The sequence below is a fragment of the Polypterus senegalus genome, chromosome 1, assembly GCF_016835505.1.
Source record: "Polypterus senegalus isolate Bchr_013 chromosome 1, ASM1683550v1, whole genome shotgun sequence".
Classification (NCBI taxonomy): Eukaryota; Metazoa; Chordata; class Cladistia; order Polypteriformes; family Polypteridae; genus Polypterus; species Polypterus senegalus.
The window spans coordinates 201,568,813-201,586,764 of NC_053154.1; the positions used below are offsets into that span (position 1 = coordinate 201,568,813).

Sequence of the window (17,952 nt, forward strand, 5' to 3'; positions counted from 1 at the left end):
CCAGGCCAAGTGTGCTTTCGCATTGACCAGTCGCGACTCAAACAGTAAATTCTGACGAGTGCTGAATGCTGAGCTCATTTTTATTCATTCCAATGAGTATTCTACTGTCTTTGATTATAAATACATTTTTATCGTAATATGTTTAACAATAAACAAGTGATCCAAGATAAGTGTTTGATTTGATCACTATTAAGAAACATATAAGAGAGCGATACATGCAAGCGTCTCGGCTGTAATTGATATCTGTTTTATGTTTTGTTACTTTCAAAGTGCTATATTAAACATTCATTTTAAAGTTGCTGAGTATCTCAAATAGCGGAAAGCCGCGTCTCCGAACACCCTATCTGTTGGATTCGTCACCCATTATAGGAGCTATCCAGCAATTCAGCATTTGCCTGGCAAAGACATGCACAAGGTCTTTGCCGTAAGCATCTAATGGTGAAGTGAGTAAACATGTACAGCTTAGTGTAGTGTCTATTTCTTATTTGATTAAAATTATATATTCAATATTCGGTTACCAAAAACAGACTTAACGGGTCGTTGGGTTAACGGATTCAGCGTTTTAACAGTCAGTTTGTGTGTATCTTCGAGCAAAGGTTTGAAAATTCTGTAGAACAGTTCTTAATGAATGTGGCACGTTGTCTGACACTCTGTCTGTCCTTAAAGCGTCTCCAACACCTTAAAGTAAATCCCAAACCTACTGCACTCTAAAAATGATTACATGTTTTCATTATTCGCTTGTGATTAATCTTGATTTTTTTATTTCCTTTTCTTTTCTTATAATTATTCTGAGCTTTATTCATTGATTACTGATCTACTTTAATATTCTGAATCATTCAAAAGATTATACTGTAGTTGCTAATATTATATTATGATAATGCAGTTACTTCATATCTACAATTTTATTTAAAACTATTTCAAATTATGCTCCTCTATCATTTTTAAACCATTAAAGTGCAGACCCAGAGACACGAACTTTTAGGGAAAGTGCAGAAAAATGTGTAAAGTTCATTCATTATTGGGCGGCGATCCGCTAAAGCAAAGCCCTGCATTGGACTCTTACCAACTGGTCCCCCGCCTTCAAGGTTGTTTTTAATCCTTCTCCTAACATAACTGAAGAAGCTTCTGGGGAGTTCCCCTCATGAAGCTGACGCAAGAACATAAGAGAAAGAAAGGGTGGGGAAGAGGAGAATGCGGTGTCGGGAATGCCAAAGGGTGGAGATAGACACTTGGTGGGAGGACGCCCGTCTTCTCCGTGGACTGGGCTAAGGAAGGTAAGCCCCCGTGCCTGTTCTTTTTAGGTTCTGCACACACAATCCATTACATGTGTAGAATTGTTTGGATGCGTGCACGGACGATGACATCCACGTCTATTATGATTGGACGGCGCGCTCCTGCAACTCTTTTCTATTCTCAGCAATGACGTAATGCGCGTCTCCGTGCGTTCACACACTGCGGTGCGGCAGCCGGCGTGTCTGAAGGAGCGGAGCGCGTCAGCTTGTGTCCAGCATGGCTTTGTACATTTCGGTAGGTTGATGTTTATTTTGCATTTGTTCTCGCCTTCATGGTGGAAGGGATTGGTGTGACGTGTTGTTGTTCGTTTCTGTTTTTAGGGTTTCCGCTCAGTAGACGGTTTCTGCAAAACATGTATATGGCCAACCACTAACCTGTATCAGACATATTGGCTATAAACTGAATGGCTGCCACCCAGTAACCACTGTCAGGTAGCGGCGATGGAAATGGGTACTGGTTTTTGACAGACCGTTTCCGACGCATATACAGATACTGTATGCTTGACAGTGGAGCCATGTTGAATAACGTAATTAACATTAGATTGTTAATATTAATACTAAAGACGATTCAAGTGTATTTTTCTGTGTAGTATGGAATGTGCCATTGCCATATTTTGTGGATTTGTTTGTGTTCTGGTTTGAGGCATCATGATTTCAATTTTGATAAGCAAAAAATTATTTAAACTGAATAATTAATGTTCTCTTTAAGTCAACAGCACAGTCTTGCTTATTTGGTGTTGCTGTTGAAATTGCAGTGTTAGTTAATTCGTCAGTTTGTTTATGACAACACTCAAAATGAAGAACACTGTAAAAATTAAGTCAAGCTTATGGGAGAAAATATAAAATGCAGATTGAATGAGTAATGCTAATTGTAAACAATGCATTATCTTATAAGTAAATATTGTATAGTTTTAGTTGATTGGCTATTAACCAAAATGTTTCAATCGAACAAATGTCTACTTTTTCACCAATCACAGCCGTTTTGTGTGTGTTTTCAAACGACTGTATAATTCATTTAGATGTTCTTAATACATATTTACTAATGACCAAGACTGTCTTTCTACTCAGAGATGAAAGTGTGTAATAATGACCTTGTAAATCAATGGTCAACATTTGTACAGTTTAACAATAATTTCTGTTCATCTGTACTTACCAGCAAGTTTGAAATGTGTTGCTTTTATTCAGACCCAAGAGGAGGACCTATATTGATCTGAACTCCTGGATGGTCAAACTAACTGGTCAGTTGTGAAATTCATGTGGTTAGTCTCTGCAGGCAGTCAGAGGGGAAAATCAAGGGTTAGGATTTCCACTGCTCACAAAAGCTGGTTTTATTACAGTGAGACTGACCGCACCCATTAGCTTCAGTGTAAGGAGAAATGTAGACAGATGAATAAGCCTGTGAACTAGAAATAAACACAGAATATTACAATACATACAATTATTATATGTTCATTTTGAAAATATACTGTCTATATATACACATTTACAGTATCTGCTTAAGTTTCCCCCAGAGACCCTGTTTTTATTTTGTTCACAGTCTGGGTATACCGTCATTCATCAGTAACAAATCTGCATTTGCCCTAACTGAGTATGAGTTCAGGAATTTGTGTGCCCTGCAATGAAGTGATGCCTGTTCAGGACTGTTTCCTAATTTACTTCCATTGCTTCTAGGATGTAGGTCTAATTCTTTGAGACTGTGCACTGGAGAAAGCAGGCCCAGAAAATGGAGATACAGATGGATGGGGATTAAAGATATGCCATTCTTAGAGTGACACTTTTGTAAAGCCCACTCTCCCAAGAGTCCTTTACATCAGAAGCTGGAGGTGTGCCATGTATTTGATCTTTTTTTAACATGCCAGTATATTGTGGAGATAGCAATAAAAGTTGTAGTAGTTAATGCTAAACTAGTAGGAGCCTATTTATTCCCTCTTTTTCATTGGTAAAGTCATTCCGTTTCTAATATTTCATGTGAGGGTCAGTCTGTATGAAGTGATCCAGTTGTTAAAATAATTAAAAAAAATGAAAATGCTTTTTTTTCTTAATTGTGTGTAAACCTCAAGCAAAAAGCTAAAAATCTTCTTTATGAATTCAGTATTATTAAAGATAAGCAGCGAAGCCTCCTTTAGTCAAAGTGAGTTTAAAACTGGCTGACATTTTATACCAGGGATTTCCAACTCTGATCTTGGAGGATCGCAGTGGCTGCAGGTTTTCCTTCCTGCCACTTTCATGATTAGTGACCAGTTTCTGCTAAGTGACTTCAGGTCTTGTTCAAAAAGCAGACACCAAAAGCCCTTACTACAAACCCTGAACTTAAGGTTAGTGGGGGTAAGGCCAGGTACACCAGGGTCCCTAATCTTAAAATTTAGATTAGGTGCCTAATCTTAAAATAAGTGTGCCTAATCTTAGAGTTGATCCCTGGTGTTTAACTGATGGTGTCTGCTTTTTGAATAAGATCCGTAACTTATTTTGTCTTGATTTTAATTGACTTGCTTTTTGAGACTCAAACCCCCTAATTGTTTCTTTATTCATTCACTAGCAGACAAACAAAAATGCCATGCAAAGCAAGGCAACAGATGACCGGTAAAGTCAGGAGCTCAAACTCCAGCCAATTTAACTCAAAGCCAATCCTTAATTAGAAACTGATTATTATTGTGAATTAAACCTGTTATTTAATTCCATGGCATGTTGGAGCTTTCATTTTTCCACAGCAGACATTTTCCTGAGGGCACTGTCAAAATATTTTGTGGACCAGAGTAGATTGATATTTCCCAGATCTTTCACTTTTCTTTATTTTCCAATATTGCTTAAGGGGCACAGGTTAACTGTTGGCTCACTTTGCATCTCTTTATTGTTTGATTGCTAATTAAGGAAAAAAACAATTAAGGGAGCTAAATCTTACAAAGCATATTAGATCAAATTAAAAAGAATTGGTTAGCATCAAAATTTGGGTTCTAATTAAGAAAATGGTTGAAATGAGAACATGTAGCCACTGCAATCCTCCAGGTGCTGAGTTGGACAAACTTTATACCAAAATACAACATGTTAGGGAGAGATTTAGTAGTCAATTAATCTCTTGTTTAGCTAATCTTTTTTTGAATTTGAAGTATAAGTCAGGCCTCTGAATTTATGGTTGGCGCCAAAAAGACGTTTCCATTTTTTTTTCAATTAAAGGCGGTGGGAAATTGAAGTACAACCTGGTAGCACTAATATATATATATATATATAAAATCTTTTTAAAAACCATGCTTATGTTAAGTTGAAAAGTGTACTAAAAAGTAAAAAATAAATCTCTCACACATCACTCTCCAAATAAAATTAATATAAGCGTGGTTTTTAAAAATATATTATTTTCAACTTTTTAGTCCTGGGTTTGTTTTAGTATAATTTTGTAATCAATATTTTAACACTTCCTTTAATATTTCTATCCGTTACTTGTGCTATCTATTGGTGAAATCTTTAATTATTCTTCATATGAAAATTTCATTTCTTAATTAACATGGATTAATTGATCAATTAGTGAAACTGATTATTGATTCAAGTATTGTCATCAGAAGTGAGTAAGTGTGCAAAATTTCAAGTCATTTGGACAATAGGAAGTGGGTTAAAGATCAGTTACAAGATTTGTACCAGACAACAAACAGGTGAAGTTAAAATAAGCTTGGTAATAATAATAATAAAATAATAATAAACAGGTGAATTTAAAATAAGCATAGTAAAAAAAAAAAGGCAGGAATGAGTCTTGAACAGGACACCTGTCTTTATAATGGAAACATGGCTTGCACGCCCAGTGAGCCAATTTAGGTTTACCAGTTAAATTCACATAAATATTTTTGGGATGTGTTAGTAAAGTAAAGCACCTACTGCAGACCTATCTAGTCATGAGAAAAACAAGTATAACACTTCACAGTGACAGAGTCAGGAATCAAACCCAGGTCTGTAATAGCAGTTGCACTCCCATTGACATGGAGCAGATCTTCCAATCATTGTAATCTCTTTTAGTAGCAGTTTCTCTATAAAATGCTTTAAAATAGTGCTAACTCTAAAAGGTATTATATAACCTAAAATTTAACTTTTTTATCTTCCTTTTGGCAGGTGGTGTGAAGGAAGACTACATTTGTTGATCCCTGCACCTTCGCTGGCATGTTAAGCCATTTATGATAATTTTTCTGCCAAAATAACAAAAAAGGAAGAGGCAGAATTTCACATTACATTGAACTGAGTATCACTGTGGCTCACAAAGCAAGTAGTTAAGCAGTATTCAAGTTTGTTCTGTTCAGAGGTCATTTCTAAAAACTATTACATCACCTAATTTGAAATGGCATGCATACGGATTTTAGAATACAGTATAACTCTATCCAGACTATGGCTTGCAGTGTAAGACACTTCAACCTACAAAATGCCATACTGTAATGTGAAGTGCTGAGCTCAGAATTGTGGAGAACCCCATTTACAGCATAGCATCCTGCCAGAGGTTGTCTAAAGCACATCTCTGTCAGTTCTGTAGCTTGTGAGATATTCCTGTTAATAGTATAGAATATTATTGTGTGCATTACCTTCCTGTTCACTCTGTTGTATTAACAGGCTATCCCCTATAATAAGTGGTGCGCACCCTTTCAAGCTAACAGTTTTTAGATATTAACGTACAGCACTACCTGGCTTTTGTATTGTACATAGTAATAGTATTAGTGTAGCATTCAAATTACACTTCAGACTTGAAAAGTAAAAGTTTCACCAAAAATAGTGTCCAGTGAACAGGGGTCTTTTTAAAATCTGCATTTGTCAGGTTATAATTTTAACCACCAACAATAAGCATCACTACGGTTATTTTCTAAAACAGTGGAGCAGATGCAGCTTCAGAAACTTTGCCACTGAATTTTTTTACAGTCCTTACAATTGTCTATTTTAGCATTCATCATGATCTCATCCCTGGCCAACCTTTTTTCTTCTACAAATTTAACTAAGTCACAAATACTGGACAATCATAAATGGGGAGAGATGGAAATGAGAAAGACTGCTGCAACTGGCATCCAGGGGGCTTCAGAAACAAACAAATCTGACAGCAGTGCTGCTCCGTCTCTGTGGCAAACACTAAACCCAGGTGCGTGCCAGGAAGACAAGAGTGATATGATGAATGGGGAGGCCCAGAAATGTGTGCAACTGCTTGTAGGTGAAAATGCCAAAAACCCCATCACACTAAGACAGAGTTGCTCCCACTGCCTGAATGATACAGGATGCATGGAGCGAGGTCAGTGCTTTCAGGACAGTAGGAATGATAATCAATTAGTTGACGTAGAAGGACAGGTAGCCGAAGAACTCGATGCAAATTGTAATGAACCGTCCAAGGCATGCTTATGTTGCCAAAAACATGATGTTGCAGACAATGGTAATTTTCACCTTAGCAAAGAGATAAAGGAAGATACTGAATTAGCAGAAGAGCATAGTCTGTCAAGGAAAAGAGGGCATCGAGGGTTGCCCCCCCCCTCAAGCACAGACAGACTGTTATCACCAATGGAATTCAGGCTTTCGGCATCCAGTTGTTCTTCTATTAGTAGTTGCTCTGACTTTGAGACAGATGTCAGTCCTGAATTACATCTGCATTGTTCCCAAGATAATGTCGGAATGATTAACATCCTTTCACCTGATGTACAGCAGCAGCCACATATTGTTCCACTAGATGATGAGATGAATACTGAATTTTTGGGAAGTCAAGTCAAGCAGATGAGAGATACTATGATGCCATGTTCCCCTGATGAAGGTTATCCATCTGGGCACTGCTCCCAGTCTTCATCATTTCCAGAGCTGGCAGAAGATGAGGCACTTGAGAATGGGGAATTATTGGATTCTTTGGCTGGCAGCCCAGAAGAAGTAAATGAGGTGAATATTCATTCATCCTCAGGAATGTCTTCAAGCGGAGCTTCACCCTGCTCAGACCAAGAGTGTTCTCCCAGGACCAGCAACAGCAAAATTCAGGTTCAATGTCCAGATTCCTCTAAATGTTTCTTTGATTATCAGACTCAAGTGCAACCACTTTCTGGTTTTCTGGACACTTCCAAGAACACTCCAAAAAATGTTACTGTAAAAAATTCAAGTTGTGAATTGCTGCAGTGGAACGATATTAGGTCAAAAATGGAGATGTTGGTTTCTGAGGACAAATCCGGGAACATGAGTCAGTCAGGAAGGACATCCTTGGATTTTTCCTCCTCTTCATGTACAGAAACAACATCTAAGACTAACAATGGTGCAGATCCTGGCACTGTCCAAAGCAAAAATATTCACAATTGGGAAAAAGAATTGGACCCAAATTCCAATATGGTTTCAAAGAATCACTCTTTAAGGAATGTGGACAGATCGGCATTGACCTTAGATTTTAATCCACAGCAACCTCAATGTATAGCAGCAGATGTGGATTCTGAAAGGAAATTAGCTGTAACTGATCCATGGGCCTGTTGGGCAGATGTCTTGGGTGGTAAAGAAGATGATAAGGATGAAGAGAAATCCAGTGTTCTGAAGCCCATCGGAGGTTATGTGGATCGTCTCTTAGGCCAACGACCACCATTGCTAGATTGCTGCACAGGCAGCTGTGAAAAACGCAAGAATGTGACCTCGTTCCATGAAATGGCTAGACGAAGGAAACGTGCTTCAAATCAGAACTCTCTGAATAATGAAAGAGCAGATTGGCTCATTATCTTTTCACCGGACACTGAATTTCCTCCAAAGTCATTTAGCACTGGCTTGGGGGGGTTTGACCAAGCAACAGTAGAAGAAAGTCTACAAAAATGCTCTGACCAAGGAGGTTCTAAGGTCACCACATTTAAAGAGCTACGATATAAAAGTAAGCAGCCCCATAGTACAGCAAACACTTCTGGGTTGACCTTGTCTGACAAAAATGAGAGGGAGAGCCTTGCACATCTGAATTCATCAAATCAAGGGTTAAACAGCCTACCACCCAATAACTGGATGTCCAGTCAGTCCAAAACAGAAAATGATAGTATTCCACTCTGCCTTGAACCAAAAACATGCACTAACTTCCAGAAGCCCCCTGCAGGATTGTATTCCCAAAGTCAGTCACAGTCGCCACTAGTTCGGAAGCCATCCCGGTCAACACTGCAGCCAATTGCTGAAGGTGTCGGAGAAGGAGATGTTAACCCAGTGAAGATAGGAACATCCACCAGCGAAAACAGTTTTCTGGCATCAGGATGTGACCCATTGGTGAACCGCGGGACTGCTGATGGTGCAAGGAGTAAGGACCATTCAGCTACAGGTAAGGCATTTAAACTTATCTTTCATTGTATTGTAATTGGCTCTTTCAGCCCTAGATTTATAGTCAACATGCTTAGAATGCAACTGATGGATGAATGTCTTGATCCAAACCTGTTATGTGGTACTTACTGCCACATTGCTTTGTTTTAGCTCTTGATGACATTATAAATTGCATTGAGTTGTCCACATTTGCATGGTTTGCAGGGCTGAGTGGCTTATAGTCCACATGAAAGGTTCTCAGAATCACTCAGATCCAATTTGTATGGCCCTGAGAGAATGACAGTATTATTTTCTCATTAAATGGATCTTTCATTTATTTGTTACAATGATATGCTGGTCTTTTTCTGTTCTGTTTCTTCATTTTACTTCTTTTTTGTGTAATGTATTTCTTACCATTTGTATCTCTAGTGCCCTTTTGTTTTTTCTTTATGCTGTATGGACATCTTCCCAAGGCAGACAGTGGTAATGGTAAATGTGCTGGGTTAGGGTCAATCTGAGACAGTCTGTTATAGATTTATAGGTTTATTGGATCATTATTGTGATTAGACTCCTTGTTTTTGATACTTTTAAATATTACAGTTAAGTTCAATTTATAATGCATTTTGTAAAACATCCATTGAATTATCCCAGGATTGTCTTAGGTAATGAACATAGTCTAACATATTTTAAAATCTCCAGAGCTACTGTAGATGGCACCCACTAGAAAAAGATTAAAAGCCCACAGCGATGGCAATATAGCTACAGAGGGGACAAAGAGTGATCCACCCTATGTAATAAGAGGTGGGCAATGTGCTGTAATGCATATTGTGTATGTTCCTGTATTGTATGTGTTTCCATGATTGTGTCATATGTGCATTTTTGCCTATTTTCATGGAATTTTTGAATGTTTCAAAGATTCCCCAGTCACATTCTGCATTTCAAATAACTGATTTATATTGTTTAAGTAGAAGTGCTTTGGGATGGATTTCAACATAAAAGTTAATACTTCAAAATGTTTGTTTGGCAGTCCTTCATTTTCATTGCCCAGGTAGTGAAATCATGTATGTGTTGTTTTTCTATACAATGGCCCATATCTATAGTGCTTTATTTTAATTTAGATAGAGTAGACAGATATACAGTACATATATATTAAAGTGCTTCAAATGATGTTTTAACTTTCACACAGCCCTCTTTTGTTAGGAAGTATATCCATGAAGAGACGTTTTGTGTTCTTGTTGTCCTGGAAACCATTTATTTGGAAGTCATAAGAGTAGTGGGAATAGTCCTACAGTCACCCCAGGGCAATCTTGTGAGACGCAATGCAGATACTGAAGCATTGCAAAATGCAAGGTAATATATACCAACTAGGTTGCTGAGCCGTTGTTATTTAGTAGAACCCAGAAAGGGTTCAGTGTTTCAGTTCATGAGACATCATATTTATCAGGAAGATCTGATCCATCTTTCACTCTTTCCTAAGTTTAGAGTTTTAATCTCCCCTGAAAAAAAAATCAGTTATGGCAAATAGATGAATATGAACAAAAATTTCAAAAGAACAGAGAACTTCTGTAATGGAAAACTTGACAACCTGACAAAGAGCAGTGAAGCCACAGGTATTGTTTGTGTGTCTTTGAATGCCTGTACTATCTCATCCGTGAAAGGATCTATAGGGAAGATGAGAGAGTTGTCATTAGAAAGAATGGCATTAATCTGTTTTATAAATCAAATGCCACAAGATCCATGTTAGCTGCCTGAAAATGTTGTGACAAGATACTTATCTTCGCATGAGGATATCACCCATAATGAACACAACTTATGAGAAGCAAAGAGCAGACCCTAGCCATTCTGTAAATGACATGCTTCATATCGACAGAAGGGAGGAGCTGTGGGTTGAATTGAGTAGATGTGGCAGAGGGCAATCTGGGGAGCTAGATACTGACTGACTGACTGATCCTTTAATCAGCAGAGAAAGTCGCTGACACAGCCGAGGTTCACAGTCTGCACTGCGCAACCTGCAGCGCTTGCTCATTACATTGCCTCCCGGGCAGGGACCCTTCCAGCCCTGCAGAGCTCATGTGGTACTTTCTCCCTCCCTCAGGATTGTGCTGCTGTTTGACTTTTGATGTGATGGACTTTAGAGTGTCTGCTTATTGTTGTCCTTGTTGACTTTCCTTCCTCTGTCAGGACTGCCATGGATACATATGCCAGAATCTCCATCTACCTCCCTTTTCTACAGTCCTCAATTCGGTAGATTCTAGTCAATGTTGGACTGCTGTGTATTGGCAAGACCACAGACATACTTTTTACAGGTCTTCTCAGCCAACTGTAATCCAAGTAAGCTATCGTAGTTCTACTCTGCAAGGCTGCATATGCAGGTGGGGAGACGGGAACACTGTCTTGTGTGAATACGCAGGTTTCAGGTATCATCTTTACAGCTGCAGCTTCCACGAGATCTTTTCACAGTCACTTTTGTGAATGTGCCATCTTTCTGTCATCTGTGTTAAGGTACTAACATAATCTTCCACTTTTTTTCACTCTCTCTCTCTGTATTTCTCTCGGTCTCTCTCTCTACATCCCTGACCCATTTTCCTGCTGTACACCTGCCTGTGTTCCTGTGTGATTGAATGTCTCCCCTGCTGTGCTGCACCATTTGCTTTTTTGTGAATGCTTCTTGAAATTTCTTCTTCTACCTACTTGCCAACTGCCATCCTTCTTTTTTTTTCTCCACTTCATTTTCCCCCTTTACTTCCATTTCATTCCTTTCCCCATCTTCTCCACCCGGTCCCCGTTTTCCATTTCTTTTTTATTCTTTTCCATCCCCTGCTTTTCTCATTACTCCTTGGGCTATCTGCAGGCACTGCTCCTATTCTGCCTCAGCAGCTTTCCCCTTACTTTCTGCACCAGTACCAGAGCAATGTCAGCCTGTCCTCTCTGCCATGTCGTCACCAGCGCCTGTTGTTTCGCCACCACTTGGCCTCCACAGGAAGTCAGCTATTGTTTGGCACTGACTCTGATCCAGAACTCCAAGTTCTGGGGCCCAGGCCTTTTCTCTACTATGGACAGCTTGGGGAAGCCCTTTTTGGGGCTACTACACCTCCCTTTGACCTGTTCTCTCCTGATGATCCTCTGTTCCTTCCCCCAACTCCCCCCCGACTCTCTCCTGTAGGTGCCTATTCCCCTCCTCTAAGGTCATCCTTGCCCATTCTAGGTTCTGACCTAGCTAGTCTCTGCCAACCAATGTTCCCTCGCAGTTGCACCCTTCCCAGCCTAAAAACTGTCCACCTTTCTTCCCCGGACCCCTCATCAGCTCAGGACAGGACTGTCTGTAGAGATGCCACAGAAGGTAGCCACCCAGAAATGAGCGGAGAAGGCCAAGGGACCTGGGCATCAGTGTCTCCTTCTTCTACTAGATCATGTAAACAGCGTAAGAGTCTCCTTTATTATTATCTACTATTTTCAAAGGTACTTAATTCGTAAGGATGAGAAGTATATATAACATCTTGATTCATGTGAGAATTGTCACATCACTAGCAGCACAGGTATGTCCATAAAAGTGGGTGTTTCATTTAATGTAATAAGTGAACAGAGGTTTATTTGAAGCAAAGCTTTGGTTCATATGATCTTTATGTTCTGAGTAGCTTTTGTTCACCAGTTTGCTTATTTATTTTCATTGCATGAACTGGAATGATTTAAAAACTAGAATGACTTGACGTGGTGGGGTTAAACTAAGGCCCACAATAACTAGGCATTGTGCAAAGTTTTGCATTTTACCAGTTGCTTTTGAGCAGGTCATTTAATCTGCCTTTGAGTCACTGTTAAATTGTTTATCAGCATCTGCCAAGAAATTTGTCTGCACAGCACATTACAACAAAGTGAGAAAATAGAATATAAACAGCTTAAATCTAAATAACTGACATTTACCTGTGACTGACTATTAAAAAGCCTGTTAGCACTAGGCGTAGAGTTTTTGTAAAACACTCTAAAATATGTCGATTTATGCCTAGGGAAAAAAAATGTAAAACATTAAAACTTTGTCAGTCCCAATCCACAGATGTTGAAGGTACTTTATGAATTATGGTATGGTTGGTAGTGTTGGAGATATTACAGGGGGAAATTGCAACCCAGATATTTTCTACAACACACAACTTTTCTGCTGTGATTTTTACAAAATATAAAAATATACATACTTACATAGTACAGAGTGATTCAAAAAGATGTATCCGATTTCAAAGTGCCATATTTTTACAACCGTGAGGCACCTAGGAGCCAATCACATACCAATTGAAAGAAGGTAGTCATAAAGTTTCTGACTGTCACTGGAAGATGGCTCCCTTCAGTCTGCATGTAGATTGCGACCCCTGAGCAGAAAGCGTTTTGTGTTCTCCACTTCAATAAGAGTGAATCTGTCATAACTGACTATCACGTTGATTTTGCCCGTACAGCTGCAGGAGGTCATATTGAGCACTTGTAAAATTACATAATAAACATTATGCTCACCTAAACCATTTACAATTTACAGCATTGTTCTGTAATGATTTACAAGTGAAATAAATCATTTTGAAATCGGATGAAACTTCTTGAATCACCCTGTACTTTATTGTCACAAGGTACAATTTTGCATTTACAGAAGTTTACGAAATCTAGAAATATTATAATATACCTTAACAACAACAGTGACCCTCAAACACACACAAAAATTTACAAAAAAAGAACACAAAACAAAACCTCTAACTTGGCTAAAGATAACAGAGCAGTCACAGTGAGCCAAGATAGAGGCATATTGCTATAGGTGTATGAAGGAGTCCCAGTAGCGATTCTTGACACACTTCTGATGAATACTTTGGCTGTAAGCACCCAATAATAGTTACTCTGAGAGAGGGTAAGCAGCACAATGGCCATCTGTTTTGTCTTCATTCTCTCCTTTGCCACAACCACCAGAGGTTTGAGACTATCTCATATTAATAAGCCTGCCTTTTTATTCATCTTGTTGATTCCATGGGCTTCTCTTGAAGTGATGTTACCAGCCAAGCACATTAAAGTGTAGAAAATTAAACTGGCAATCACGGAATTGTAGAATATGTATAGGATGTCACTACACACATTAAAGGAGCACAGTCTTCTGAGAACAAGGAGCCTGCTCTGCCCTTTCTATATAGTTAGTCTGTGTCAGTAGACCAGTCTAGTTTGTCACTGATTTGGACCCCTCAAGTACCTGTACTACTGTGCTACCTCCACGTCCACTCCCTGAATAGTGATCAAGTATTCAGGCTCTTTGGTGCTGCAAAAGTCAGTAACCAGTACCTTGGCTTTGTCTACCTGACTCATATATTCTGTCTCACCCTCCCTAGTCAATACACCCCATCAGTGCAAAGTCATTGGGGATTTCTGTAAATAACATGACCTGGTGTTATATTTATGGTCTAAGGTGTATTAGGGTAAACAGACTAAATGACCAGATATTTCCCTGTAGTACTCCAGTGTTGCTCACATCCACAATCCTTGAGCCTCAAACTGTGGTCTGCTAGAAGACAGTCTATTATCCAGGATAGCTTAAGCTCATTCCTAAACCTACTCCTTAACAGGGATAGCTTGATGGTATTAAAGGCACTGGAAAAGTCAAAAAACATAATCCTCACAGTGCTTGCAGCTTTGTCCAGATAACGGATAACACAATTAGGATAGTTTGTCAATATAGAAAAGACTCAGTTTTACAGAATTATATGACTGTCAATTGTTTGTCTGGTAGTAGTCAGGAAATAAAGAGGCATATTGTATAACTGAGGAAAATCTGTGACAGGGATTCATCAGTATGCCTTTTAAAAGCGGGTCAAAATACCTGCCTCAGGGACATTAGGATTGACAGAAATTATATATGGTGGGAACAAAAGAGTTGCATTGAACTGTCCGTGTAAAATGTCCACACATTATCAACACAATATGATAAAATATTGTATTTATATTAGAATGTCATTATGGGTCCATTTACTGTAGTTGCTAATCTGTGGCCCACTGCAATGACGACGCACTAACAGTTCCATTTGGTCTAGCTTATTTTTAGCTTTGACAGATGAATGGCAAGCAAAATTAAAAGAAAGCACACTTAAGTGCAATGTTAAGATGAAAATAGGTATGTAACAAACATTGCATGTTGAATATGGCAATATTGTAGTTCTTACATTTTTAAGATCATGTGGCAACAAAACAAAAATACTCTTTCCCTCCATTATCACACCTGTTTAATCCAGTTCAGGGTCATGAGAGTTGGAGCCTATCTTGGCAGCACTGAACAAAATACAAAAATAAACCCCATTTGTAATAATTAAATTAAATATGGACATTACAAGTTTTCTTAGCACATTTTACAACAGTCTAATTGAAACTGATGGAATGGGGGCAGGTGGATACTTTTGTTTTAAAATGTTAGTAATATGTTGTTCAGTCATTAGTGAATTGGTTATGAAAAGAGTTTTATACAGTAACCCAGTAATACCACTCAATGTATAATTTTATGATGTTTATATATTGTTATATAAATCCATAGCATCTATCAATGCATAGCAAACAATAACTAATGATTTTGATTTCATACTTAGTAGATTAGATATTGTAAATGAATAAAGAAGTTTAATTGTTTATGCATTATTACAGAGTTTAGTAGTTTGAACAGACATTATGAAGGAATTTTCAATACAGTGAACCTAGGGCGGATCTGCTATCAGGACGTTCTGGGTGCATACCCAGGGGCCTGTGACGGCAAATAGCCTCCACTCGATGAAACACTATACTGTAGTAAATGAGCATCAAAATGACTGTGACAGAGCCAAACCACCCCCCAGCCCAATGAAACAATCAAGTATCCAGGAGTCGGAATAGCCAAGGGAACCGGCTCAAAGATGCAACTCAGTCCTGCTCCAATGTCAAGAGTGAGAAATACCATACGCTGCATTGTTAAAAGAATGATCATCTCTCTGTTAAGCAGCTTAATCACCCAGTGTCCTGTGAGGTTCTTAATCCGGGCTTGAGTGAATCAGTGCAGTGGTAAACCTGAAATATTTGTTCCGTGCATACTTTCTCTTACATAGCATTTCAAGAGACTGTTATCTTCTTTATGCCATGGTGAATATCTTTAAATTTTAACTAGCCTTTTCTTAAGATCAGCTTCATTTATGCCTTGTGCCTGAAGTTCTCAGAAATATCAAGTCCCAATGGTATTAACACAGCATGTTGTACTGCTTCCTATATTCACTGGCGAAAACAAGCCCAGAGGAAAGGTAACTGAATAATTTATTTGAAACAGTTGAATATACTGGATATTTAAATCCTACCTGTAATAATGGTTGAAACAGTGCTAAGTCACAGTGAGTCACAACTATAAAGGTGCAGTTTTGCATCTCAGCTCCAGTTACTGTCTGCAAGGACATAGCATGGCCTCTCAATACCATCATGTGTTTTTCCTCCTGCACTCCAAGAAATATTAACTATCAACTCCGAACTGACCGTGAGTTTGTACCCTGTGATACACTGGCACCCTCTTCAGAGGTGCAAATAGGTGGAAGCAGAGGATGTATTCCATGGGGCTCCATAAAGAGGACTGCTTATTTTCAAATGACAATGGCTGTTTACCATTCCTGGCAGATTAAAGTACAGGGCTCAGTCTTCAAGGGGGATTGGTCATAACAGATATTGCTCAGCCTTTAAAGGGGATGACTAAGTATACAGTACTGCTGACTAAGATGCATCACTACAGGGCCAAAAAAACAAAAATCTTGGATACCCACTTCAAAACAACTTGTGTCTCTGACCCTCGGCATCATTTATTCCTACCTAGTGCTCAGTCATGCCAGTTTAGGCTCCACCTCCTCATAACATTGAACTGGATTAGCAGTGAATGCATACATGGGCATCTGATAATGATGATAATATGAGTGATTGTAGTTTGGAGCTGTCAAAACACAGGTTTAAAAAACTGCTGTGGGTGTCTGTCACAATGTTCAGAAATGTATAGTACAGTGTATAATGAATGGCCACTAGAGGGCCGGTTTAAGAATGCCACTCTGTCTTAAGTACAAGAAATATGTTGTGTGAGGCTTCATACTTTATTTTCTTTTGGCATCTAACTTGTTCGCCTCAAAATATCTAAAATCACTTTGCATTTAAAAGAGATGTGATTATTTATAAGAATCAATCCGAGCAATCTTCACAGATTTCCAGCGCCGCCACGCGTCGATAAGTGACACGGTCCTAGATGCAACCACCGAGACATTCAAAGCCAAAGTTGTAAACGACTGTAATATACGGACGGTCACTCTGGCGCCACGCCCCATTTTGAGTCAGGTGTGCACAAAGTGCGGGAAGTGGACACTCAGACTCTCGTTTGCACCGTTGGTAGACGCACATCAGGTACGCGCAGAGTCGTGGCATATTTAACGAATGGGATCGTGTAGATAACATTGAAGAAGCCTCGGTATTCAAAAGGCTGTGCTCCCAAGGTTATGAAGTTGCCTTGAGTGGTGTTTTAGTGTAAAACTCAGGGAGAAGCGAAAGTGAAAGCGCCGAACGCATACGTGTCAGCAGGCCGCTGAGCCTAGCCGCTGACAACCCCCTGGTGCGCTGGTGCAGAATGACTCAGCCTCACACAGCCACTCGTGTGCGGGGTCAAACCAGACTTTCGTGACTGCCCTCTTTGTGTCAGTTTGGGAGCTGATAGTTCAAGCAGGGGAAATGTAGGTACGCGACCATTTTTTGTGCATTAATCAAAATTTCCTTTTTCTGTCCTTAGCAGCAGTGCGCAGCCTTTCTTTCGCTGGCTCGCTACAAGCTGGAGATGCTTGGATGGCCCAGTACGCCGGGACCTCTCTGTTGGAGCAGGAGGTGTGCCTTCAGCAAAAGAGAGGTAAAGGGACTGAACCGAACAGCCTTGGGGGCACTCTACGAATGACCCTTGCCTAGCAGGGCGTGGGATACGAAAGCTCTCCCCTCACTAGTCTCCTGAAGCACGAGTGGCTGCTAGGGGAGAGGCAAACGGGGCTTAAGTGGAGTTTTAGGTCCCCAAAGAAGGATAATAATTTGCTCCCATTGCAGTATAAACAATAGCACTCATTGTACCAAAATAATACATACACTGCAAAAAATGAAATCTAAGTAAGTGGAAAAGTATTTATATCATGACATTAAATCTTGTTTTCCTTACTGTAAGAATTATTGACTTATAATAATCTGTATTTACAATTATTTAGCCTACTTTAAGAAATCTTGTCAAGTAAATTTTGCTTACCCCATTGTCAGATTTTTTTGCTACATAAAAGCAAAACAGCTCCCATTTAAAGTTTTTTTTGTCAGTTTTTGCATAAGAATTTTTTGCAGTGTACTTGAATCATCAAGTAAAGATCAGCATGGAATGGTCTATATAGTACTTCCATGCATA

General features: G+C 39.2%; 1 protein-coding gene across 7 annotated transcripts in view; it reads left to right on the plus strand.

Moving 5' to 3' along the window:
* Window positions 1-1,229: 1,229 nt before the first annotated feature.
* The window catches only part of rusc1 (RUN and SH3 domain containing 1), a 39,282-nt gene continuing 22,559 nt past the window's right edge, over window positions 1,230-17,952 (plus strand). For 2 of the 7 annotated variants that reach the window (XM_039767240.1, XM_039767266.1), the window contains exons 1-5: window positions 1,443-1,527; window positions 2,964-3,115; window positions 5,385-8,553; window positions 11,383-11,952; window positions 17,308-17,421. In XM_039767240.1, coding sequence (XP_039623174.1) covers window positions 6,207-8,553; window positions 11,383-11,952; window positions 17,308-17,421 — 3,031 coding nt within the window. In that variant the 5' untranslated portion in view covers window positions 1,443-1,527; window positions 2,964-3,115; window positions 5,385-6,206. Of the gene's footprint in view, window positions 1,275-1,442; window positions 1,528-2,963; window positions 3,116-5,384; window positions 8,554-11,382; window positions 11,953-17,307; window positions 17,422-17,952 lie in introns of those variants that run through there. The other 5 variants (XM_039767249.1, XM_039767258.1, XM_039767274.1 and 2 more) reach the window with 5 other exon arrangements.